Source organism: Trichoderma evansii (assembly GCF_050947405.1).
Source record: "Trichoderma evansii strain SZMC 28006 chromosome Unknown GGI43scaffold_2, whole genome shotgun sequence".
NCBI lineage: Eukaryota > Fungi > Ascomycota > Sordariomycetes > Hypocreales > Hypocreaceae > Trichoderma > Trichoderma evansii.
This window is the reverse complement of record NW_028145204.1, coordinates 131,879-156,985: the sequence shown is the minus strand read 5'-3', so window position 1 is coordinate 156,985 and position 25,107 is coordinate 131,879. Positions and strand designations below refer to the sequence as shown.

The 25,107-nt window shown below is 47.3% G+C and overlaps 8 protein-coding genes and 2 non-coding genes across 10 annotated transcripts; 6 read left to right on the top strand and 4 right to left on the bottom strand.

Moving 5' to 3' along the window:
• Positions 1-286: 286 nt before the first annotated feature.
• GGI43DRAFT_420215 (spermidine synthase) lies at positions 287-1,931 on the bottom strand (the record flags this gene model as incomplete). The annotated part of the gene is made up of 3 exons (XM_083207783.1): positions 287-564; positions 899-1,468; positions 1,898-1,931. 3 exons carry the CDS (start codon positions 1,929-1,931, stop codon positions 287-289), a joined length of 882 nt encoding a protein of 293 aa, XP_083064595.1.
• Positions 1,932-3,398: 1,467 nt separating this feature from the next.
• On the bottom strand, positions 3,399-3,493 carry GGI43DRAFT_t14. Its single transcript has one exon. It is a non-coding gene; the product is annotated as a tRNA-Lys (tRNA).
• A 514-nt stretch (positions 3,494-4,007) lies between these two features.
• GGI43DRAFT_420214 (MFS transporter) lies at positions 4,008-5,828 on the bottom strand (the record flags this gene model as incomplete). Its single annotated transcript, XM_083207782.1, has 1 exon — positions 4,008-5,828. One exon carries the CDS (start codon positions 5,826-5,828, stop codon positions 4,008-4,010), a length of 1,821 nt encoding a protein of 606 aa, XP_083064594.1.
• A 2,241-nt stretch (positions 5,829-8,069) lies between these two features.
• Positions 8,070-10,079, top strand: GGI43DRAFT_137145 (uncharacterized protein). Its single transcript, XM_083199253.1, has one exon. The coding sequence runs from the start codon at positions 8,321-8,323 to the stop codon at positions 9,983-9,985; it is 1,665 nt and encodes a 554-aa protein (XP_083064593.1). The 5' UTR covers positions 8,070-8,320; the 3' UTR covers positions 9,986-10,079.
• GGI43DRAFT_137146 (uncharacterized protein) lies at positions 10,080-11,284 on the top strand. The gene has a single exon (XM_083199254.1). It carries the CDS (start codon positions 10,174-10,176, stop codon positions 10,792-10,794), a length of 621 nt encoding a protein of 206 aa, XP_083064592.1. The 5' UTR covers positions 10,080-10,173; the 3' UTR covers positions 10,795-11,284.
• Positions 11,285-14,269: 2,985 nt separating this feature from the next.
• GGI43DRAFT_392397 (uncharacterized protein) lies at positions 14,270-14,794 on the bottom strand. Its single transcript, XM_083204550.1, has one exon. It carries the CDS (start codon positions 14,742-14,744, stop codon positions 14,406-14,408), a length of 339 nt encoding a protein of 112 aa, XP_083064591.1. The 5' UTR covers positions 14,745-14,794; the 3' UTR covers positions 14,270-14,405.
• Positions 14,795-15,485: 691 nt separating this feature from the next.
• On the top strand, positions 15,486-16,029 carry GGI43DRAFT_136470 (uncharacterized protein). Its single transcript, XM_083199247.1, has one exon. It carries the CDS (start codon positions 15,591-15,593, stop codon positions 15,912-15,914), a length of 324 nt encoding a protein of 107 aa, XP_083064590.1. The 5' UTR covers positions 15,486-15,590; the 3' UTR covers positions 15,915-16,029.
• Positions 16,030-16,634: 605 nt separating this feature from the next.
• Positions 16,635-18,831, top strand: GGI43DRAFT_136472 (guanine nucleotide binding protein, alpha subunit). The gene is made up of 5 exons (XM_083199248.1): positions 16,635-16,852; positions 17,054-17,238; positions 17,419-17,576; positions 17,699-17,957; positions 18,019-18,831. Exons 1-5 carry the CDS (start codon positions 16,735-16,737, stop codon positions 18,361-18,363), a joined length of 1,065 nt encoding a protein of 354 aa, XP_083064589.1. The 5' UTR covers positions 16,635-16,734; the 3' UTR covers positions 18,364-18,831.
• A 608-nt stretch (positions 18,832-19,439) lies between these two features.
• Positions 19,440-19,511, top strand: GGI43DRAFT_t37. Its single transcript has one exon. It is a non-coding gene; the product is annotated as a tRNA-Met (tRNA).
• A 258-nt stretch (positions 19,512-19,769) lies between these two features.
• GGI43DRAFT_136778 (glycoside hydrolase superfamily) lies at positions 19,770-23,884 on the top strand. Its single transcript, XM_083199250.1, has 8 exons — positions 19,770-20,567; positions 20,644-20,726; positions 20,791-20,954; positions 21,040-21,262; positions 21,337-21,440; positions 21,505-21,634; positions 21,728-21,894; positions 21,945-23,884. Exons 1-8 carry the CDS (start codon positions 20,447-20,449, stop codon positions 23,296-23,298), a joined length of 2,346 nt encoding a protein of 781 aa, XP_083064588.1. The 5' UTR covers positions 19,770-20,446; the 3' UTR covers positions 23,299-23,884.
• Positions 23,885-25,107: the final 1,223 nt, after the last annotated feature.

Here is a 25,107-nt window from a genome sequence, read left to right as displayed (position 1 = left end):
AATTACGAGGTCAACTTCACGGCATTCACACACTGTAGACAGACCGAATCAACCAAGGCTGTAGTTTGTCATGAGAAAAGCGATCTATTAGATCTTTTATTTTTATCTTCTCTCTACATTCAGAGTGTATCACTCTATATATCCCTTGATCCTTTTCGCGGCCATTTGTGTCCAACTTTTTATCCTTCTGCGCTAATGCCATCGCTCATCAACAAAGGAAAATCCAAATCCTTCTTGTTACATTTTATTTTACCACACTCGTATATCTCGTTCGTGTCAACTTCCCTTACTCCAGAGCCTTCTTGGCGAAGGTGGGCAGGACGAAGCTGGCCTTGTGGATCTCGGCGTTGTAGTAGCGGCACAGCTTCTCCTCCTCCTCGGGGGTCCAGCTGCGCACAGGGACCTTGACGTTGCGGGTGGCGTCCTTGCAGCAGACCATGAAGCCAATCTGGCCGGAGGGGTAGGTGGGGATGGTGGTGTAGGCGTACTCGGCGACGGGGAAGATCTCCTTGCAGTCCTTCTTCAGCTGGGTGATGAGAGGAAGGTGGAGCCATTGGTTCTCAGCTGTACGGAATTACAACAGTTAGTTATCTACTGGGTATAATAACGATGAAAATAAAAACAAAAGCATAGGGAGCTGAAGCTCTAGCTGAACAAAGAATGCTCTGCCCTATGAAATTTTTATTAGCGGCTGTTCTCGGAACTACCGAGCGGCCCTCTTGAGAAAGCAGCACTAGCTCTGGCAGCCCCTAGGGAGTCGGAGTATGGATGCAGTCACCAAAGCTGGTTCCAAAATGCAAAAAAATGCAAAATACAGGAAACCAGAACGGGTCGCTCTAGCATGCCGGCCAAAACCCTAGCGGGACTACACGCCTTCTCAAAGAAAAAAGAGACATACAACCTTGGGTAGTGATGACACCTCCCTCGCGGAGGGCGTCGTGGAGAAGCTGGAAGTAGGGCTTCTGGAAGAGGCTCTCGGCGGGGCCCTCGGGATCAGAAGAATCGGTGATGATGACGTCGAAGGTGTTCTTGAAGTCGTCGAGGAACTTGAAGCCGTCGCCGACGTGAGTCTTGGCCTTGGGGTGGCTGAAGCCGACGGACATGTGAGGGAGGTGCTCCTTGGAGAGACGGATGACAGCCTCGTCAATGTCGCAGAGGATAGCTTCCTCGACGCAGTCGTGCTTGACGACCTCACGGAGGACACCGCCGTCACCACCGCCGATGACGAGGACCTTCTTGGGGTTGGGGTGAGACATCATAGCCAGGTTGGTGATCATCTCCTGGTAGGAGAACTCGTCGCGCTCGGTGGCCTGGATGACGTTGTCGAGGACAAGGACGTTGCCGTAGTCGGTGGACTTGAAGATGAGCACGTCCTGGTACTTGCTCTTCTCGTGGTGCAGGACCTTCTCGACCTTGAGGGTCATGGCCTGGCCGGGCCACATGTTGGAGATTTCGCGGAACCAGCCATCTGGGTGATTGCAGATGTTAGCGTAAATCTACACAGCGGTAGCAGTGATGGACGAATGCAATATCGAAAGCACAGCTTGATTGAGGCTGGGTTTTCATTTCTGCATATCGCCTCCAGTTCAATTGGAGATCCCATGCTGAACTTTTTTTTTTCTTATCACGACTTCTTATCGCAACACTTGCAGCGCCTAGATAAAGAAAGGGACTCCTCTAGCTATCTCAAGCCATATCCAGCGTCTGAAAGCTTTTGCTCTTCTTATGCATCAAAAGAAAATATTCAATGCAATGGTAGAAGCATATGCTAATGATTCCAACGTCATGCCCCGCCATCCATGAACATGGCCGTGGAGGGGCAATTGGAATAAAAATTTCCAGATAGGGCGGGGTATGAGCACACAAGGTGAGAATGGGATTTCAGCAGCAAACATACCCTTGATGGTGGGGTGAACAATTTCGTTGGACATTTTGGCTGTGGTGTGAAGGACTCGTGAGGATATAGCACGGGGTATCAATGAAGAAGAGGAAGAAGAAGAAAGAAGAGGGAGTGACGACGAGCGAAGAAAAGACGGGAGCCCAGACGCAGGCAGCCGAGCGCCTAACTCGCAACGACGAGCCGTAGCTGGGTTTGAGTCTGGTGGGGTGAAAATTTTTGGCGCACTTTTCACCGACTTGACCCCAAGAAGGTGGTTCTGGATCTGAGTCCGGCTCTGGGTCTGGAAGAAGGACTGCAGCCGTGGGCGAGTTACTGGGACCATTTGGACAAGGCCATGGAGATGCTTTGTTGCTTTTACATGTAATATGCCTGAAATGATGTTAATTAGAGCAGTATCAGCGTAGAATTATGAGATTCGGTACCTGTTGATTGGGTTTACACCTTGCAGAGTGCTTGCAGCTGCCTGTACCTTGCCGGCACCCTTTTGACAAACATGACGTCGGGAAGCTTTGAGCTAACCAGGACCAGCCATTGGACGACAAGCCCTCCATTGAGCTCCCACACGACCTGCTGATTGGCCACGATGCCCAGCTCTAAGCCCGGAAATGATAACCTTTAAAGTATTTTTTGACTAAGCCGTCGCATGTTTACCTGGGGCCGCAGAAGAGAAAAAAAAAGTTAGTGGGCAATGTGGACGAAGGCTCATGTTTGGAGCACTTCATGACTGGCTACTGGGTTCCGCTTGCAGCAAACACGAACCCACCAGGCCTTGAATTCTCAGGAAATTCCCTCATCAGGCAATTCATCACGCTATCAATTATAACAGGCTATTACTCTTATGAACATTGTGCTGCACTTCTTGCAGTTATTAGTGGATTGGCAAGCCTGGAGAGATGGTGGCCGAAATAGTAGGCAAGACTGCAAACTACACATGATGCATCGGTACGAGTACATTTCACTAAATCTCCTCGTATGGACCAGTTTGCATTAGGCCATTTGACTATCAAAATATATTGTAGAATTCTTCAGCGATCTGACTTATGTTATCTGCTGCCTAGACTGTATTCTCATACATAAACATGAAAACTTCACCCCCAGAATCCACCTACCCTGAAACTAACATCAGCATCCATACTTTTCTCCTTTCTTCCATGTAAAAGATTGTGATTGTGGTTGTAAGACCATGTTATATCTCTACATACCACCATTTTATGATTCGTTCTACCAGCAACCAGTATCTGTACAAAATGCAAGCGTGTGGTATCGGTTTTTTACGGCCTTCAAGTGTTCGCTTATTGCCAAGTTCTCCGAATTGGAGATGTTATGGGGACCATCGTCGTAGTTTATTTTGTCTAATCCCGTGAAGCGGGGCCATAAAAAAGAAACAATTATACTGTAAAAAGTAAAAAATGGAGACATATGGGGCTGATAAAACCAAGATGAAAATTTTAGCAAAAGATCAAAAAAGATACCAATCATTTTTTGGAAATATAGGAAAAGCCCAACGCGGGGGTCGAACCCGCAACCTTGAGATTGTATACAGAATGTGTAACTCATAAGAGTCTCACGCTCTACCGATTGAGCTAGCCGGGCAGGCTATTTGTTGAGTGGACGAAATGGATAAGCGACCTATGACGGTTTGCTCCCATGGCGCCGCTAACGATCTTTCGTTTTACATGTGTCGTAACTTTATCCCCTGACATGCTGCTACATTGACCTTGATTTGCTACCTCTTACAAGCAGACAGCGGGCCAAATTAAGAGAATTATTATTCGGCACCCCAGCTGTGGCCCATCAGGCAGTCAGTCCATACATGAAAAATATCCAACTGCCATTCATAGTCAGAAGCAGGAGAAGCAGTAAATAGCTGTGAATTCGTGACATTGCCACGGCTGAGGTGTTGGATAACGAAACTAGGTTTCTAAATAACAATTTTCCAAGTCAATCACTAGGTATCTAGCCTTGAAGCAGCCTGTCCTGCCAAGCCGGCCTTCTATTACATTTCTAGTACCGTTATGGGGGCACAAGAGTTTTGCATCCAAATTCCAATCGCCAAGAATCTTCAGCCTCCTCAGTTCTTAAACCTGCCGCCACAGGATTTTGCCATCTACTTCACAGCAAACCGACTTCTGCGTCGCAAAGCCGCTCCATAAACATAAAGCGTGAATATCCCAATCACTCCCGCGCAACTCAGTCCTGCAAGTAGACTGGTTCCCTTCCCAACACCCAGGTTAATAAACAATGGCCGCGAAAAATGAATTGCGGCAACCCCCAAACTACTCCGAACAGCATCGTTTGCTGCAAATAAACTTGCGCTATACATCGGATAACTTAAAGCAACATAAATGAAAATAACCATAAGAATAATATATATCCCAGAATTGATAAATACTACGCCAATGGTGGGGACAATCCAGGGAATCTTTGGACTCGAATTTCCCGTCCAGCCAAAAAGAAATAGGCCAATGGGAACCAGAAAACAGCCGATAAGGCCAGGAATAAGACGCCGCTCTGGTTCGCCGAACCCGTGCTTAAGGACGCTGGGTTCAAATACATATCTCAGGTATGTTGCATAACAAATAAGAGATAAGACGACGCCCACACTAATAGAAATAAATATAAGACCGAGCTCGCCCTCGTTCATACCATAGCCATGAGTCGGAGAGGCAAGGCCAGGAAGGCCAGTAGTGTATACAAACGGGAAAACCTCGAAAAAGGAGTAAAAGATCCCATACATAAGGCCTGTATATAGGCTAGTAAACAGAACGGATGGATCGAGAATGTTGATCTCAAAGGGTCGCCAGAGATTTTGGACAATCACTTCATGAACCGTTAACTTATGCTGGTCCATTTCCGACTGTGATCGTAGGTCGCTCCTCCCAGTCAGTCGGCGGAGACGTTTGGCGCGCTGGAGCAGAATAGTCGCCGAGGATGTTTCAGGTAGGAAAAAGAACATGAGGACGAAGATAGGAGCACTTGTCCAAACAATCTCCCACAAAGACCAATGCCAATTTTCGGCCGCAACCGAGAACCCCGAAACCAAAGGCCCAATAGCAGGCCCAGCGGTTGCAAACGTGCCCCAGCCAGCAAGCGCATACGGCAGCGCAATGAGGTTGAGCATATCGCCAAAAGACGCTCCACTGGTGGCCAAGCAAGGAGATCCAAAAAATCCCTGCAGAAAGCGCAAAACAATTAACCCAGGAAAATTATTAACAACAGCGGTTCCAATCGAGATTAAAATAAAGGCAAAGTATGTGAGTATATATGGCGGATTGCGGCCAATAATTGGAATCTCAGATAAAGGGGAAAATAACAAGGGCCCAACGCCGTAGCCAAGGACGTACATAGAAAGGCTCATCGATGCAAGTTCTGGCGAAACACCGAATATAGTTATGATTTTTGGTTCAGAGGGTGTTATAATCGCGGATCCCATGTACACGGATAATGTGTACAAGTAGAGCTGGGTGGTAGTGAAGAGTTTCCTTTGTTTTGACCAGTTTTGTGGATTATCCTGATCATCAGTAGTATACCAGTCGACCAAAATAATGCCGTTTTCCGTGGTCTTGGGCGAGATAATAGAATGCATTGACCTCACAGTTTCTTGGCGGGTCGCATCGTCATATGCCTGTGCTAAAGAAGATGCTGTTTCGACTCGTGACATCTGTGGTCGAGATACGATTCTCGAAATCTCTTGGTCCTCACAATCGGCTTCTCCTATCAAGTGCGTATCCAAATCCGCATTCACGGGCGCCATTTCTGCGCTACTTGCTTCGTCCCCCGACGCGCTCTCCGCGCGCTGCACGACTGGCGGATTGTAACAGGTCGGACATTGAAAAGTTGCTTGATCCTCTGGATACTTGAGAAATCTGCCCCGTGTTACCCATCGAACTAGCATGCCAAAGGCTGTATCGCGAACTAAATGATCCATTGCGACTAGATTCTCATCAACGAGTTCGGCTCGATAGGAATTGATATTCAGCTGGAGAATTTGATATCGACAGATGTGGTACTGCTGGATATAATGGTTAGTTACATGTAGAGAGGTGGTTATGCGTTAAATGTCGGCAAAGGTTGGCGAATAGAACTCTTTTTACACTTGCGACGCTTACTTTTTTTTATCAATAGGGATTGCTGGTCTTATTTTAATATTTCATTCCCCGCTCAATCTTGCCTATATTCACATTCTGCATTGCGAATGGGCACCTTGGAGATGAAGTCAAAGGTTCATTTTTATACCTATCCTCATAACGCCTGCAATCCACAGCTTCTGATAACTGATACAAGGATTAAAGCACACGGTGATACCAGAATAACTGAGGAAAGCTATAACTTGGTAGCATAAAGCGCGTGTAAATGCTCTTTTTAAGGTATATTTGCATACTGCGCTTCTTCGAGGTCTTTATTGACAGCTCCGTCGGTTCGTTCGGCCTAGTAAAAGAATTGGACAATTTCCCAATACAATAAAGTTAGCCCCTGCTAATATTGCCGCGTGTCGACTCTACTGCTTATGTGGTGATATCATTGGTTATGATGCAATAACTTAAACTTAGTATCAGAGTTACGATTTGGCGGCTGCCTAAATACCCTTTCAAACGCTGAGATGCACGAGAGTGGTGTCTAAATGAACCTTTTCTTCCGGAAAATTTACTCTGGGCAAACATTATAGCATCTAGTGTACTCTGCACCACACACTTCAACGAAAAACTGTGGGCTTGTTGAAACTCAATCCTCATGTAAGCCGCTGTCCTTGCCCAAGTCCTCGGATGTAAGGAAATAAACACCTGTTTATTTCATTTCCGCACCAATTCGGACCAAATCTTGAGCCGTGACGCCCGTTTTGCTCCACGTCTTTCATCTTGCTGCCAATAGTAGAGCAAACATGCCTACTTGTAATCAAGTTTTTGGCCATGGATTTGGACCTTGATCAAAGTTTTGCAGCCAAACTTCCCCTCAATTCGGATGCTGGTAATTGAGGACATCGGGAGACTCATCTACAGGTACGAGGAACCTCTAATAAAGAGCAGAATGTCTGCCTTGAGTGCTTATGGCGCACGGTATATTACAGCCACGAAGAGCTCGGCTTCGTGACGCACAAGACGCTTTCTGACCTCGGAAAGAGGCTGCGCTGACTACCCTTGAGAAATAAAATTTGGCTCTGGTCGACATTATTGAAAAAATGAGCACTGTATTTGCTGATTTTGCTGATGAGCTTCTCCGATCGGACTACGTGCGTAACGACCCTAATCTGAACCACAGTCTGTATATGGGGCCAAGGTGTGAAGCCAACGACGCTCCGCAATAATTAATGATTTACCAACATAGCGATATTAAGAGAGCCGTACATTAAATACTGAATACTGATTTCGTTAGTAATGTCACGATTTCGTCAAAATACACAGAATATAACATCAGATGGCAAAATGCGCAAAGGGCCATCTCAAGTGCAGCTTTAATATTATGACATGAAGTACATATAGTTCTCTTACTTGTTATTGGGCGACGCTAATAATGCAGCTTGCTTTCGGGCTGCTGGTTTACACCTATAAACGATAGTTTAAAAAGGTACATAAAATTTCGATTTCTCTGGTTATTAACCAGAACGCAAAACGGACCAATACAGAATGGCATTCAATTCGCAACTCAGTGCTTCAATATTGTCTGCAAAAAAAGAAAATAGCTTTGCACTGGCGACTGGAAACTTAGACTTTGCTCTCGTTGAGATGGAAGTTCCTAGGCAATTCGAAGGATTAGGCAAGGCGCTCTCACAGCATCGTCGACAAAATGCTGAGTCCGGACCCCAGCACAGGATAGCTCGCAGGCTCGGGGCTTTGTTCGAGCTGGTTATTCCGAACATCGACATTCTTGCTGCCGCATATGGGGAACGGGCCTCAGAAATTGCGACTTCATCTCAGTTTGATCTGAGGGTATGTAGAATTACTACTCATCCACTTCCATATTGTGCTCGAATGTGTTGATGCTGAGAAATTTTTAATTCAAAACGCTGACCACGGTCCATTTTCCGGGCATTTTGGGGTGGACGGCACTTCTATCTACGTAGCAGCATCGTCTGGAAAGACTATAATCGCGCTTCATCTGCTTGCTTGTATGCTGGCTCGATGTTTTCCAATGTTGAGGCTACGGCTATCTGGATGCAGCTTGTTGATGGTCGGCTGAAAGATATTGAACAAGCCGCCGAGGCCTCTCAAATACAGGGTCTTGCAGCTTTATACGCCGCAGAAAAAGGTCGTCAGATCTTGCGAGACAATCTGGCGAGCTGGGATGCCAGCGCACGCGCATGGCTACAGACCGCGAACGAAGTGAAGAAACGGTGAGGATACTCAATTGAAACTAATTGTCAAGAATTTTCCATCGATACACAGTTCCGGTACAACCTACTCGAACGTGGTGGAGAACTGGATTATGGCGATGAAGACGACCCAGGACTTGATACAGGGTGTGCCACAGGATGTAACAAATAGCTCAGTGATTTTAGGACTCATGTCATGGCACATATATCCAGATTTAAACGTCTTCTCTCCGAACCAATATGTTGCATTTAATGATCCACTTGTTAAGCCCGGGGGCGTTATCACTCTTGGATTAGAGGCGAAAGAGAAGAACTGTTCTGGGGTTAGTTGGTCAGTATCGCTTTCTCACTTGCGTTTCTATGGAGACCCGGTCGTTATTGAGAAGCTATTGGAAGAGGATAGTGACCGGATCACGGTCGAAGAACTCCGCTACATCATTTTTGGATGCGTCCTTGGAGGCTGGGCTCAGCCAGCGTTAATCAGCATTGAGGAAGCAGCAGAGTGTTTTTCTGCACTGGGAGACGCCATTGGATCCTACAACAGCGCAACTGACGAAAAAGGCTATAATACCCCCTTAGGCTGGATCACCCCTCTCATTGATACAGCAAAGGATTTCCTATCTGTTGTCGAAAAGGAGAGAGATGCAACGCTCTACTTCATCGAGTTCGGCCGACGGCGAGGTCGGAACTTCCTGGACGATGAATTTCGCGATATTGTCCCCATGTTTGGACTACTTAACCCATACCTTTTATTCAAATGTTCGCCAGATTTTTATGCTCCAAGTCGTGACATGGAAGGATCTATCGCCATACTCCGACGCCTCGCTCAAGACATACATTTGCGTAGTAAAGATTGTATAATCATTACGAAACCCCGAGTCGGACACGGTAGTGGCGATATGGCCGAGAGAGATATTGACTACGAAGGCAATTGGGAATTTGCTTCCGCGGTTCCCATAGCACGGCAAACCAGAAAACGGACCTCTGGAGGAGAGCCGCGAGATACACAACGGCATGCTCGATGGGTCCATATCAACCGCACTAAAGATCCTCTGTCGCAACGGTACATTGATATTTCCAACGAAACTACTAGCAAAGCTACCGGGAAAACTGCTGACAAAACTGCTGATGAAATACCTTCATCTTTCTCGGGGCAGGATTGGGATTCTGGAGAACTTCACTGGGAAATGTTGGATGAAACTGCCATGGCAGTCAAAATTTGCGACTGTGCTGAGAGGGGTAATGGTTCTTGTCGCTATCTTTGCCCCTGTTTGGAACAAGGAGTCCGATGCACTTCAATGTGTTCGTGTCTGTCTGGCTTTGCGGGCATGGAGCGAACTTTACGATGCACAAATGCTCGAAGCTGCCAGTCTGCCTCAGGGATCCCAGATGAAGATTGTCACTGGCTCTCCGTGAGAAGTACTTTATACATTGATAGCACTATACTTACTTCCTGTGGAACTGAGTTTCAATGGATGGATGCTCCTGGAGAATACACTCAGACAAACGCGGTTTCTTCTCCGGGACGCCATATTACAGACGAAGAGTATCGTCAATTTATAAATCTTCCGGATGATAAGCTAGAATACCAAGATGACTCCCCTTATTTGGAAAATGGGCGCGCAGTCCTATTCCGGTCCGTGGAAGCGAATGGAGTCGCCTCATTGCTTCTCAGAAATGCCACCAAGATTAAACATACCCTCTTATACGCTTCCCGAGTTAGCAGGAATTCTGCGCTCCAGAGCCCTGGATCCCAGCCGCTTGAGGACATATCTTAACGGACTCCCAGAATTAGGCATAGTAGACTACTCCGATTCCTTGGATGGAGAGTGTCGGCAAAGTGCCTTATTTTTCAGATCTTTGAGGGCCGCATCTGCTATATCAGACTTATACAGCGATTGGCCTGGAGCAACGATTTCCATTAGCATTACCAAGCAGCCTATAGGACGTGCATATTGGGCTGCTAATGTTTGCGATCAGACTGAGTGTAAGGAAGGCAACTTTTGGAGAGCCACCAAGTTTTCGTGTTTGGCAATGCTTGAATCAGGTGGGTGCGACCTACATCCGGACCAAGTCGAGCTGGTTATGGCCATGGCCATGGCGAGTGGGAATTCTATTTATACTTCAGAAGCTGCTCCAAGACCCGGCCTTGGAAGACAATTCGAGTAAATCAGCTTTCAAGGGGATTCGACGCATTCACGGTAACTTGGGTTACCCCGGGGTTGTCATGCTCATCCCACCACCGGTGCCTCGAATACTACAAGCCAGCCCTATGCGAAGAAGATTTTTACAGGCTGCTAGCTTTGATGGACAGCCCGGGAATTCCTTCACTCAGACTTCCCTACATCTTAAGCTTACCGACTACAAATTCCCGTTAGCCAGTGGTCGTGGCGCTGTCGACGCTGACATAGTGATGCGCGAGGCTCTGATATCAGTGTATGACGGATCAAGATGGATGGCTGATTTAGACATTATACGTGCATTGCAGAGCCAGGACTTGTCTCGTTTCTTCGGCTGTTCTTGTGTGCGGCATGGCGATGGCGATGTCAGCTTCTCGTTGACAAGTTTGGAAATCAGCTCAAGGTGATAACGACGTGGGAAGAGCTACTCTTATGTCGAGAGAATTTAATGGCCGGTGAGCTTGGAACTGTACGCGTCTATGGAAGTTGGTTTGCCCGGCTGGCTACAGCTACCCTGGCAATCCAGGTGAAGTATCCTACGGTAGCTTTGCCATCTCATTGCATATGTTCTCAATGTGGACAGAACATTCTGGAACATGACTCTTGGGAGTCATCAACAAAAGGTTCATCACTACCTTTGCTGTTCATAATATAAACTCACAAAAGTCACCATCTATCACTACCGGATATCACATAGAGTGATAAAAGAAGGCAACAGAGACATAGAGCTGCCATCCGAATTTTGTATGGCTGCTCCTTATTACAAGGGGATCTAGAATCGGACTAGATCATCGCGAGGTCAGCGTGCCTTTATGGCAGGTCAAATGGCTTACGACGATTTAAGTGACGCATAGGATTGATTTCTTTCCCTTTAGGGCAGTTGTGCATTATGTTGGGGTTAGCTGCAGATGGCGATAATAGAGAAGTTGTTCGAAAAGGGTGCAGTAGTTATAAGGCACCATGTAATCTGGGGCAAAAAAAAAAAGCTTCTCTTCTGGAATCTCCTAGCGGCTAACACCGATATTCGGTCATTATTATAGGATAGGATGCCAAGGTTGCACCACAGCTGCTTTTGGTTCAATGCCCGATGTAAGAATGGTCAGCTCAGAGTGGCATGGGTGTAACAAGTGAGCACGAATTCTAGGAGACATCGGCGATCCCTGACCGTAGTTTGGTATGGAACCTATTCACTTGCTTCAGTAAAGGAGAAGACGGTTTGCCTCCTTTCAGTTTAAAGATGGCATCAGGGACAAGGGGCGGCTAAATTGCTGGGATTTTTGCTGGTTGGCTGCAGCAGTACTTCGTAGTATATCTCAAGGGTGCTCCGAGCTACGAGCACCAACATGCATGGCCGTCAACTCCACTAAATCTAGCTGACGTGCAATATCAGATCGGGAGAATAAGTTGGAGCGATGCAGCAGATTTCGCCAAATATCTCTGCAGGCTTTCTAAAATGTCGCGTTTTGCGGGTGCGAAGCTTTTTGTTTTCCGCCCATGCCTAATGATCACAATGATAATAACTACAAGGTTAATAAGTGACGATGGCATTACTTTGCGCGTTTATAACTACTGCGCGTCGAAATACTGTACAGGCTTGGCAGTTTGATACTACCCTACAACAGACGCAGGATATAAAAAGGGTTATGCCTTTTGTATTTAATTTTTTTTTTTTTTTTAATAAACTAACGAAAAGACTATACTCACCATCTAACTACTTGCAATAAGAAGCTGGTGGCGGTTACTTATTAACTATAATTTATAGGGGTAAATTCGCATTCAAGACAATGTAGGGCTTTTCAGTGTTGATGAGTACCTACATACAAGCAGTGAACTAGAGGTAGAAACGATATGACGTATCAGTGAATGCGGAGCGGAAGATTGAAATTCGGAATAACAACGTTCGGAGTATCTGGTTAGGAATCCGGCATTACAAAGCATCTGTGGTGTTATCAGCATCGAATCGCCCAGAATCTGGCTATTGCGGAGATGAGAAGCTGCACGAAGGCTCTTCGCCCAGGGTATACGAGCAGCTGTGCAGCGGAATTCTACGATTCAACGACAGACGCAAACAGACAATGCCCAAGCAGCCAAGGCGATTCCCCGTCCCCTGTTCGACCTAGTCTTACTCGTAGCAGTCAAGAGGCGCCCTTTCAAATCTAGTCCAGCAGGGATGAGGCCCCCGGCTCAACTACCAACGCTACTCTATCCCGGCCATGGCGCCGATGTTTCAAATCAAACATGGCCCGCCATCGGCGCACTAATCTTTTTTCTCTCGCCCAACTTTTGACATGTCACATATTAGCTAGGCGGCCAAGAGCACGTTGCGAAATTGCCACGCGGTTTCCTGCGCCGTTGAGCAAATGAGGCCACGAGACTGGGGGCGGGAAGCAGAAAAAAGAAAGGAAAGCTGACAGGTGACAAGGCGTGACAGTTGGCAGCAACACACCAAGTGAGCCAAAACGTGCCTGAGGGAGGGTTGCACAAGCAAGCCCAGAAAGAGGTTGGGTTGGTGGGTGGTTTGCTGCTTTTGCTTTTGCTTGCCGCTTGTTTGCCAGTTTGCCATCCATCCGGTTGGACTCGACTCAAAGGCCCGGGCTGAGCCATGAGCAACACGGGAAAATATCCGGCTTGCTACGGATTACAGCCGAGTCAATTGTTGCATGCCATGCCATGCCTAGGTACTGGCAATACTAACTAGTGGCTTCAACAATACCAGACGCTGGAGCCAATACGACAGAGGACTCCATTCTATGTACCAGCATTCTGTGCTGGACTTGCCCAACGAGGCATTTTCACACTAAATGTTACTAAGCTAGCCCAGGCAAAATGCAGCTGTAATTGCACACTCGCTAGGAGAATGTTGCTCAGAAGATCGTCCTGCGACACTACGAAGTGCGTACTAGTATCTCATCCCAGGCACAAGCCCCTACGCGATGCAAAGAATGCTGCAAATCACTTGCATGCCCGTGAATTAAGATGGGCATTTGTGAGTTTTGGCTTTCAAATATGAATATAAGCCTTGCCATACTCGTACTACACTAACACACCTCGTAGTATAAGTGGAGTCGTCCACAACTCTGCACAGATACTTACTCGCACATGTTTTCACGCCCTACCTACTCACTATAAACGTGGGCCATCAGTGGTTTGAGTGGGTGTGAAATGCCACTGCTATATGGACAAGGCTTGTGGGAGGGCCGCCTCTCAAGTGAGGTAGCAACAGTGCCACCTCCAGTGGTCCTCTTCTGCGGCCTCATCCACGGCTACTCAAACTGCCGAGCCCACGCTGCAGCTCCAGTGTCTTGGAAGCCACGAGGCGAGCGGAGGTTGGATGCGAGACAAATGGAAACTTTAAATCTCCGTTTGCGGCCGATGCCTCCACCGACTGGAATGCGAATGACATTGGGCGGGCACCGCGCCGTTGAGAAATGGAGTATTATCTCGGGCCTCATTCACGATCCAGAAGGGATCATCGCCGCTACCTACCTAGCAGGTACTGCTATTTAGCATGCAGCACACTAAACTATCGCGCATAGGCAGTTAATAGGAGCCATGTGTACGTAGCTGTACTATGGCTTCTCGTATGCAAAAAGAACCCAGGCTAATTATTATTAGAGGAGGAGGCTCCCACTAAGGGATAGGACATTAACCGGCTGGCCTTTTTCATCCTAGCATAGTTGCGTATGTAGAAACTAGCAGTAGTACGAGCAGTAGTGGTTGATGATTAGCAAGCCTCAAAATGGTGAGCCGAACTACATGCCTACATGCTATATGCTACGTGTAGTGTCTACTATAACACCAAACTCCACTCAACACGCGAAGGCGGAGAGCCTCCCCTGGCACGGGCCGCCTTTTGCCACGGCTGTGTCAAGTAGCATTTTCAGTGCCAAGACAAGAAAACAGAATTTTCTTCTCCTGGGAGAGGAGTTTATGCATGCTATGCTTCAAACGATCAAGATATTTGAGAAACGCAGCCACGCGGTTTCGAATTTCGAGTGGCTGAGACGGGCGAGGTTGGTTAGTGGAACGCTGACGTTATGGGCATTGATTTGCGTCCTTCGTCATCAGATGTCACTTTTATTTTAAAGCCACAAATCGAAACCACAGCTAGTCCTCTCCCTACATAGCAAATCTTCATGCTTACCCGCATCAAGCCATGCTGCAGAAAAACGCCAGCACTAGCAGCACTACTACCGCTCTGTATCCCGAGAAGCAAGGGCGAATATATTACTGCACTCCGTGTAATCAATCGTGGTAGACTGGTTTTTGAGTCAAGCGGTGCAAACTCGGACTTTTGGGATGGCGATATTGATTGCTTTGGTGCCCGACTAGTGGTATGATATGATATGGCATGCATTGCTACTATCAAACACGAAGTTTTTTTCTTTTTTTTTTTCTTTTCTTTTTGTCGTGGACTTGCCGTCCCCATTATAATAGTTTGTCTGTTTGGGTAGCAGCGCAAAGTCGTAGCGCATGAATCCTGCAAATCGGGCTCGTCAGCAGGTTGCGGCCGACTCAGTTCTTGGTCGATGCTCACGTCGCACGTACATATGCAATGACCGCAGAAGTGCTCAAAAAACAGGAATCTTGCAGCCCGTGATGCGATGCGCACTTAGCAGGACGGCACAAGAAAGAGGGCCTATGGCTGTAAGCATACGATACTTGTATAGTGGAACCACTTGCGTGACTCTTAGTCGTACAACTAACTATACTATTTTGCCTTTCTTCTCTATACTTTTACGTATTTCCTTGTCCACTTCTCTGCAAAATTTTCTCCATCTCTCTCTTTTTCTGTTTTTATATATCACAAACAAGTCTCCGCATGACCCAACTAGACAGCCATACTGCAGGGATAGCCAGAGTCCTTCATGTCATGCCGTGCCCATGCCACGAGTCGTCTCGATCCGCCATTCCGGTAGTTACCACAATGTCTCGACAAGTTGGTGTGCAAAAACGTGTGCGCTGCATGCAGGGACCACTAATATGGAGTTGAAGATGAGGAGCTCAGGTAGGTCAATAGCCGTGCGGAGTGCGCAGCCGGAGGTATCGTGTACCTGGGCCGTGGCAGCGCGTTTGGCCCGTTTGGTACTCGCAACCTCAGGCGTGTCTGTTCCGCTACTCCCGTAGAGTGCGCTTTGCTGGAAATGGCGGACGATGAGCTAGTAGTCGGTACGACCCAAATTAGAGCCCACCTGCATGAGTGATGGTACTGTCTACTCTGCTCTTGACTTGCCTCAGGGAACTTTGGCGCTACGCAACGCCAGCCAGAGCGGTACCATCTCAGTGCTGTCAATGCGCACTACAGACGCTTCTAGTTTCGCGCCGTTTCAAAGTACCTGCTGGCTTTCGGCTGAGTAGCGCCCAAGTACCAACTTGGAGAGTCCACCAAGAGCCCCTTATTTGCCCCCCAGCAGTGCGCCATCGAAGGCCGCTAGAGCGTCTTGGTGTCTCGAACAGAAGCTCGATGGCAGGCTCGGCTGCAGCAGACACTAAAAAGGGCCCTGGTCGCTGCATGCTGGTACATTGAACTGGGCGGAACCTCCCAGGGGACCCCCATGCCAAATGCCATGCTTCAGCGGCAGCTTGCTGAATCCAGGTTCGTAGACTCCTGCTGTAAGAAATCCATCCCCCGAGCAGAAACAGGCTGTTGCATTTGGTCATCCCCGGCTGTGGATGGGGACGAGCGAATCCCGATTCTGCCGCATCTTCGTCTCTCTCTTTTCCTTTCTCTTTTTCCTCTTTTTCCTCTTCTGAACCTTACCCGTTGGTCGCCACTTTTCCGTCGTTGCTTATCTTATTAGTACAGTACGTAGTTGCTGGAAAGCTTGATCTTGCTTGTGGCCTTGCCCGGCTGAATTGCTCCTCCGTACAGCCTTCTTCTCTTCTCCATCTGTGCCCTGATTTCCTCCCCCCGATCGACGACGAACAGCGACGATTGACGGACGCTACTCGTGCAAAGCGACGGGTCGACAGGGACTTGAGATTGACAGGGGCTTTTCGCGCAGCATATTGACCACGATCGCGAAACAAAGGGGTCGAAAGCGAGAGAGGCAGCCTTGAAGCACCGCTTTTCACTTCCATAACGTCGCTTGCTATAGTACGGCGGCAACCTTTGTTGCTAAGCGACGACCTTATTGCAATTGCCATCGTGACGTTCCGCACGTACACGTTTGCGCGCGATAAAGTTTGAAAACGAAGTCGAAAGAAAAAAGTCTGCTACTCGTTGGCCAAAGACTTTCCGCAAATCGGTATTTCCGTGAACGCGACTCCACGGCAACTCGGCTTTTGCATATTCTCACCGGCATTTGATCACGACGGCGGCCAATCTCTGGCCACACAACGCCACGATGTGCTTCGGGGCCCGGAATAAGAACGAGGATGGCGAGGCCCATTCTCGAGAGCTGGATAAGGTCCTGCGCCAGGATGAGAAGCGCATGGCTAAGGAGGTGAAGCTGCTGCTGTTGGGTAAGTCTTGATTGCGATATGTCCACTATCCCGTCGTCAGCCCCAATCAATCACGGCAAATAAGAGAGGAGGGAAAAAGAGGGGGGAAAGAAGAGAGATGTGTTGGAAAAGGATATGTTGAGCGAGCAAGAGGACTGGAATTATACGTACCGCTGATTGGCGTCGTTATATCCAATGTGCTAACGCGAATCGTCTTGATAGGTGCTGGAGAATCAGGAAAATCTACCATCCTGAAGCAGATGAAGCTCATATATGCTCAGGGCTTCAACAAAAACGAGAGGCTAGACTTCAAGCCTGTCATCTTCAACAACATTGTTCAGTCATTCAAGACCATCTCCGAGGCAATGGGCGAGATGGGATTCGAATACGACAGTCCCGATAACGAGGTTAGTAGTTTTACCTCTTACTGTGGCGCCTAGGCACTTTATATGATATACATGTGCACTCTTTGCAAGCTTATTCTTGTGTCACGTCGTTCACGGATGCAAGGTGTAGCCTGAGGAGGAACGAGGGCGTGCTACACGGATCGTGACGATGAAATTTGCTGACACAAATGTTATTTATAGAAACACATGGCGCACATTTTGGTTGATAGCGAAATCAGCCCAGACAGCAAGATGCCCGAGGACTACCTAGAGCCTATCAAATTGCTATGGCAAGACAGTGGTGTAATGGCCGCAATTGCCAAGGGCAATGAATATGCCCTGCATGACAATCTCACATAGTCAGTTTTAATTCTGCTTTCCTTTTTAACGCTCCAGTAACCCTGCGAGGTTTTTTATCCTTCTTCCTTTTATAATCATGTTGCTCGGAGTACATGTATAGCCATGACTAACCCTAACTCAGCTTCGTGACCGATATCGACCGGATATGGGCTGACGGTTATGTACCGAATGACCAAGACTTACTCCGCTCTCGATTGAGAACCACAGGTATCATAGAAACTGTCTTTGATCTAGGTCAGTTGACTTACCGCATGTTTGATGTCGGTGGCCAGCGGTCAGAACGAAAGAAGTGGATCCATTGCTTTGAGAACGTCAACTGCTTGCTCTTCCTCGTTGCTATCAGTGGTTATGATCAGTGTCTTGTTGAAGACAAGGACGGCGTAAGTGCCCAAATTAGTATATACCAAAAGAGGATACATGAACTGACGCGGACGGTTATAGAACCAAATGAACGAAGCTCTGATGCTGTGGGAGTCCATCTCCAACTCACATTGGTTCGCCATGACGTCGTTGATCCTTTTCCTCAACAAGATGGATCTGTTCAAGGAGAAGCTGCCCAAGAGCCCGATCTCCAAGTACGGCTTCACCGACTACCACGGCCCTGAAGACGACTACAAAGCAGCCAGCAAATATTTCCTCGACAAGTTCCGCGCGCTAAGCAGAAACCCCGAGAAGGAGATTTACGGCCACTTCACCAACGCCACTGACACAAACTTGCTGAAAATCACAATGGGTTCCGTGCAGGACATGATTATTCAGAGAAACCTCAAAAAGTTAATACTATAAACACCCCAGTTCATCATCTTTGTTTAATTCGTTTTGCACCGCGCTGAGAACCTTTTTGCCAACTCTTTTTTTCAGGTTACTTATTTGAAGCGGCCTTCAATTTGCCAAAGTACTGATTTATTATTGTCGCCTAACCTCTTCATTTTATTTTTACCTGCCTGGGTGTCGATCTTTGATTCAACCAACATATACAAGTTGACTCCTCGGTTTAGGCTGCCCAAGTCGACTCGGGCGCCTTTTCATGCATGATTACGGCATCTTACGGCTTTCACCTTCATTATTCGTCGGCAGTAAAGCTCTCGGCTGCATTTTGCGTTGTTTTGTCTTAACATATATACATTAGCGGGGATATGTCACACTCTTCCGTATCTTTGCTCTATTTTTTTGTTATTTATTTTTCTTTGTCGCTCTTATTATTATTATAGTCATGGTCAAATCGGGGGATGGGAGGAGATTATTGCAGGCTGGGAGGAAAGGCCCCACGATGTCTATTTTGAGTTGCACGTTATTAGGACTGAAGTGAAGTTAAGAGGGAATGATGGGAAGTGGAATGAGAAAGAGAGGAGAAAAAGGAAACCAGGGCATCTTTTTTGGATAAAAGAAAGATATTGGTGGATTTGTTATTTTTTTAAAACCCTTCTTCAGTGATACCTAACTCTTCTTTTCTTTATTTTTCTTTCGTTACTTTGCTTTGCATGTCTGCAGTATTTGGTAGACATGTTCAGAGAGGAACGCCTATTGCTCTCTTGTTTTTCTCGTTTGATGTGAGGATGGTGCGGCAGTGGTATGATGGCACGTGGTAGATTGATAGGTGGAAGATGCTGTTTGAAGCTTAGCTAATGAATACTTTGATGTTGGATACTGAGAAAACTTTTGACACATTTGTGCGACACATCTTAAATCGCTAATGTGCGTAAAATTCGCTATTGAATTGAATGCTTGGAATTTGCCTGATATCGAAAAAGCTGCCGTGGTTCATGATAGGGAGTGTTGCTGTGTTCCAAGGCTCGGCTTGCTTGATTTGGCTGTACCTTCTTGAGCCGATTACCGCTCGCTCTAACCCAAGCAAGTCACAAAGCAATTTGGCGCAGTGGAAGCGCGCCGGGCTCATAACCCGGAGGTCGCACGATCGAAACGTGCAATTGCTACTCGCTTATCTTTTTTTTTTTTTTTTCGTTCCAAAAACCACTAACACAGATATACATGCTTTCTTTTTCACGCCCTCTAATACACCAGCGGCACCATCTCGAGTTTGCTCCATAAATAGATCATCACGGCCGCACAAGAGAGCATCTTCAATTTTTCTGCGTCATCGACAACAAGGCACCAAATCGTCATCATGGCCCCACACGGGTAAACCGCCAAGCTGAAGCCCATTGGCCTGGTCCCCTCGCCAGGCTCGCCAATCGGGCTAAACACTGCTCTGTCGTCCTTCCTTCCCGCAGTCTTTTTGCGGGGAAGGCAGCAGCCACCATCGAAAGAGCAGCAACAATGGCGCGTTGCATGGCAACAAACTGCCGGTTGCGGTTGCATTCGACTCGTATGTGCTCCCGTAGCAGCTACCAGTTTTTCTCTCTATTTTTATTTGGCGGGCACCTTTAGGCTAGCCGAGTAAAGAAAACTATTGCTACCCAATTTGTCGGTGAATGAGGAGGTCACTCGAACTGCGTGAGATGCGGAGATTGAGGCGGCCCGTCTTGTGAGGAGATGGTAAAGAAGGGAGCCCTTTTTTTCGTATGCATGTCTTGGATATTTGGAAGAAACTAGCATGAACAATCAACCAGCAACTTTTTTTCCCTGCCCCTTGTCGCGTCTCCTTCATTTCCTCCCCTTCTTCATCCTCGTCATTTTTGCTTTCGCCATCTTTGCTGCGTGACATGGCATTACTGTATTTCCTACAGAGCTATAATTCGCAATAGTAAACAATCACTTCTCGTCATTTTACTCTGCTTTAATGAGACTTTGATATTTTTAAGCTTGCAAGCGAGCGAATGCTTCTTTCCCGACTCCAATTGCTCTGCATTTTAGAACACGCATTACCGACTACAGCTTTATCTATTTTTGTTGCGATCCTACGGGAGCCATGGTTGCTATTAAGCAGGCCGTCCTGCTTGCGGGCCTGGCGCACTTGATAGGCGCTGCCCAAGATGTCATTACGGATGATTCTCACTTTTATGGCCAGTCGCCGCCAGTTTATCCATCGCGTAGGTTGTACTAGACTTGGCTTGTGGATAGAGGATGGTCTCTTGCAATAATGTACTAATCTTATCGTCAACTTAGCTGAAATGGTGGGCGGCAACGAATGGGAAGCAGCATTTCAAAAGGCGAAACTTCTGGTTGGCAAAATGACTTTGGAAGAAAAGGTGAGGCAAAGAGATGCAACGAGCTATCGCAAGTGATTCCGAGCCTTTCTTTAACCCTTTATAGGTCAATCTGACGGCAGGCGTCACAAAAGATTCCACGTGTTCTGGCAATATTCCTGCCATCGAACGTCTAAACTTTCCAGGCATGTGCCTAAGTGATGCTGGTAATGGTCTTCGCAACACGGACTTTGTCAGCGGTTTTCCGAGTGGAATTCACGTTGGTGCTAGGTGAGAAAGTTATCCCCCTTTCGTTGTCTTGTCTTGAAGCTTCGACATCTCGATCAAGGAACATTGCCATGCTAACCCAATGTAGCTGGAGCAAGGACTTGGCTTTCCGTCGTGGCACTGCCATGGGTGGTGAGTTCAAGACGAAAGGCGTCAACGTCTTGCTTGGCCCCGTTGTTGGCCCTGCCTGGCGTATCGTACGTGGAGGCAGAAACTGGGAAGGCTTTTCTGTCGACCCATGGTTGTCTGGAGTCTTGGTTGGTCAGACTGTTTCTGGCATACAGGGGCAGGGCGTTATCACCAGTACCAAGGTAAGCCTTCTTCACGCGACTTTCCGCCATTCCCAAGGATTGTTGAATGATCAATATTGATTTTCATTCTGCAGCACTATATTGGCAACGAACAAGAGACCAACCGGAATCCAGGAGGAAATATATCTGCCGTATCTTCTAATATTGATGATAAAACAATTCATGAAGTATACTTATGGCAAGTATTACCGCCTTTCCAAGGCCCATCTGGAGCCAAATACTGACTATCCAACCTTCGATAGGCCTTTTCAGGATGCCGTAAGAGCTGGTAGCGGGAACATCATGTGTTCTTATCAACGGGTCAATAACTCGTATGGATGCTCCAATAGCAAGACTTTAAATGGCCTTCTCAAGACCGAACTTGGCTTTCAGGTACATGAATTCTCATATAGAAGTTCCAATTCTTCGCTTCTTTACTGCTTTTTGCTACCATTATAGCAACACTGACTGAATATTCGAATCTAGGGGTTCGTTGTTTCTGACTGGGGTGCTCAGCACGCAGGAGTTGCTACTGCAAAAGCTGGCCTCGATGTAGCCATGCCTTCGAATGGTGGCTTCTGGGGCGATCACCTCATTGAAGCTGTAAAGAATGGTTCACTGCCAGAGTCTCGAGTGACAGATATGGCAATGAGGTAATGGTGATGTCGACTATTGGAGTTTATAGACGCTGACACACATCTAGAGTCATCGCTTCTTGGTATCAATTTAATCAAGACCAAGACTTCCCAAAGCCAGGAATCGGCATGCCTTCCAATGTCCTGGATCCTCATGAGATTGTGGATGGACGGGATCCAGCTGCCGCTCCAGTTCTCCTCAATGGTGCCATTGAAGGTCACGTTCTCGTCAAAAACACAAAGAATACTTTGCCTTTGAAGTCACCTCGTATGCTTTCCCTCTTTGGTTACTCAGCCAAGACTCCAGACGACTTTAATCCGTCCTCGAATTTACTACTCAGTCAAAATTGGATCACAGGCCAGGAGGCTCTTAATTCCAACTATGTTTCAGAGAATGGACTGCCGGTATTCGGTGAAAATGGTACCATGTTCGGCGGTTGTGGCTCTGGCGCCATCACACCGGCACTTGCCATCTCTCCATTCGAAGCCTTGAAGATGAGGGCTTACCAAGATGGCACGGCTATATTCAACGATTTTATCTCTAATAGTCCATCTGTTGAGCCTAGCTCTGACGCCTGCATCGTTTTTGGCAATGCATACTCCTGTGAAGGATCTGATCGTCCCGCGATTCGGGATGACTATTCAGATTCACTAATCAAATCAGTGGCGGATCAGTGTAACAAGACAGTTGTCATCTTCCATAATGCAGGACCTCGATTAGTTGACGGCTTTATTGATCATCCAAATGTTACAGCAGTCATCTTTGCCCATTTGCCAGGTCAAGAGAGCGGTCCTGCGCTCGTTTCTCTGCTCTATGGAGATACAAGCCCCTCTGGTAAACTTCCATACACAGTTGCAAAAAATGAATCCGACTATGGAAAACTGCTTAACCCGGCACAGCCGGAAGGCGAATTTGTGAACTTCCCCCAGGCAGATTTCAATGAAGGAATATATCTCGACTATCGCTACTTTGACAAAAAGGGCATTGAACCTCGGTATGAATTCGGTTTTGGACTTAGTTACACGACTTTTACATATTCCAACATATCCATCAACTACATCCAGGGGGCAAATACATATCCCTGGCCGGGAGGTCCCGTCGTAAGCGGCGGCCAAACCGATCTCTGGGATGCAATCGCCACCGTCAGCGTCAACATCGAAAACACAGGCAACTTTGCCGCCGCAGAAGTGGCGCAGCTCTACATTGGCATTCCAGGGGCCCCAGAGAAGCAGCTTCGTGGATTTGAAAAGCCTTTCATACAGCCTAACCAGTCGGAAACAATAACTTTCCACCTCACGAGAAGAGACTTGAGCGTTTGGAGCGTTGAGAGGCAAAAGTGGCAGCTACAGCAGGGCACGTACAAGTTCTACGTGGGGAGCAGCAGCAGACGATTACCCCTGAACGGGACGATGGATTTGTGAAAGTAATACCTACTACTACTTGAAATGGGATCTTGGATTCAGATCAAGTATGACGATATACAGTAATGTGTCATAAATGTATAGTAAGCTACATAAAGTATATGAGAAGATTGCATGATGTATATGCAGCTACTACTTCCTACTTACTGCAAGCCAATAGATGTTTGTTTCCTCAAAGCAACCCACCTAACAAGGAGAAAACTAAAAACTGATGAAAAGGGTATTATTGGATCAATCGTATTTACCACTTTGAGGTACTCTAGTCACTTCATTGGGCAACTTGCCTTTGAGCTGACGGCCGCCTGTGAATCGTATTTCGTATTCCACACGACATCTCACCGCCTGACTGTTGGCTGCATGCATGCTTACCGTACTACCCATCAGACAACGCGCTTTAAATATCGGCCTTTTTCTCGTCTCTTATACAGTAATCAGCAAAACAGCCGAGTTTATGCCTGGTCATGATGATTCAGCGCGCCCGGGGCTCCCGCGACCCGTTGCAAGCTGGCCATTACTCGTATGCTCGCTCGCTCCCCTTCTCGTACAGTAAGCCATCTTGGCAGCTTTTCTCTACATAGTTTAATATCCATACTATTTCCAAGTAGGCAGCAAAGCAGTGAAAAAAAAAGGGGTGGGGGGACCAGACGAGAGAAAAAGGTAACTTTGATGTCATAGAGCATTATCATGTACTCCGTACTATCATCTCTAATGCGACGCACGGTTGTTTAAGCTCCGCTGCCAGAGGGGGGAAGAAATGCCGGCAATTGCACGCCTCTTGGCTGTCAGTATGGAGTACTATATCTCAAGGCAACACTAGTAATTAGTTACCTATGCCCTAATCTGGGAGTTTTTTCATCCTTCTCTTCATCTTCTTTTTTTCTCCATAATCCCCATCTGTCTTGATGGGTCCTTCTCCAATGTCGCGAACAAGATTACGTTTAATGCATGGCCAAAAGGCTGGGTCGCATAACCGTTTTCTGCCTCTTCCTTGGCATCGTCGCTTGCCCCGATATGGGGCGAGACGGTTGCTTTAGATATATGATAGAGTAGACCGTAATGGGAGGAGTGGCGCGCTCTAAATTGCAAATAGAGATCGCTTCGCTTCCAGAGAAGGAGGAAAAAAAAAGGGACCCCCGGCGTCGGGCGGGACAAGTCACACGATCGACGATCGCATGAACTGTTTACTGCTCGAAACAGAAAAAGTGGCTACCCGTCGCAAATTGCTTGTCCACGTTGAGCTGCCCTCTTCTTTATTTTTTTTCTCCTACCGGAACTCCGTTCTCAGTCCACTCAAGTTAGTCAATGTTGTTGTAACGAAGAACAGTGCGGCTAGATTTAAGCGATCGGCATCATTGACAGCGGGCAGTACCATCGAGGCCCACCCTACTTTTTTTCAACGCCTGCTGGCAAAAGATTCTGCTAGGGGACCCCTCGACAACTGATCTCAAAAGTCGGCCAGCATCCTTGACCCAAGCAGACCTTTTCGGCAAAGCCGATTTCGATGAGACCCCTTACCAAAGCCGAGATATGGCTGTTAGTGCCAAGGGAGCGGCTTCCGGCGGACATATCAGTACACGATGCTTCTTTGGGGAAAGACGGCTGCCGGTGTCCGGAGGAGCTATAGCACTGGCGAGGGAAAAAGGACAACCAAAAAGTTCAAAGACATTCTCGGACAAACATGTCTTTTTCCCCACGCCGGGTGAAAATCGTACGATTTTCTCGCAGCTAGTAATATTAGAGCCTCGCAACGCACACTAGCGGCTCGAGGTTGTTCATCTGGGCCGCTCCATTAAGATTCCGTGTCTCGGA

Bases quoted from the DNA above. Each gene is read 5' to 3' on its own strand.
- GGI43DRAFT_137145 (XM_083199253.1), top strand. From the start codon at position 8,321: ATGGCGATGAAGACGACCCAGGACTTGATACAGGGTGTGCCACAGGAT.
- GGI43DRAFT_137146 (XM_083199254.1), top strand. From the start codon at position 10,174: ATGTTTGCGATCAGACTGAGTGTAAGGAAGGCAACTTTTGGAGAGCCA.
- GGI43DRAFT_392397 (XM_083204550.1), bottom strand. From the start codon at position 14,744: ATGCATGCCATATCATATCATACCACTAGTCGGGCACCAAAGCAATCA.
- GGI43DRAFT_136470 (XM_083199247.1), top strand. From the start codon at position 15,591: ATGGTACTGTCTACTCTGCTCTTGACTTGCCTCAGGGAACTTTGGCGC.
- GGI43DRAFT_136472 (XM_083199248.1), top strand. From the start codon at position 16,735: ATGTGCTTCGGGGCCCGGAATAAGAACGAGGATGGCGAGGCCCATTCT. The intron at 17,577-17,698 runs GTCAGTTTTAAT...ACCCTAACTCAG, and splicing joins CTGCATGACAATCTCACATA to CTTCGTGACCGATATCGACC. The intron at 17,958-18,018 runs GTAAGTGCCCAA...GGACGGTTATAG, and splicing joins TTGTTGAAGACAAGGACGGC to AACCAAATGAACGAAGCTCT.
- GGI43DRAFT_136778 (XM_083199250.1), top strand. From the start codon at position 20,447: ATGGTTGCTATTAAGCAGGCCGTCCTGCTTGCGGGCCTGGCGCACTTG. The intron at 20,955-21,039 runs GTGAGAAAGTTA...AACCCAATGTAG, and splicing joins GGAATTCACGTTGGTGCTAG to CTGGAGCAAGGACTTGGCTT. The intron at 21,441-21,504 runs GCAAGTATTACC...AACCTTCGATAG, and splicing joins ATTCATGAAGTATACTTATG to GCCTTTTCAGGATGCCGTAA.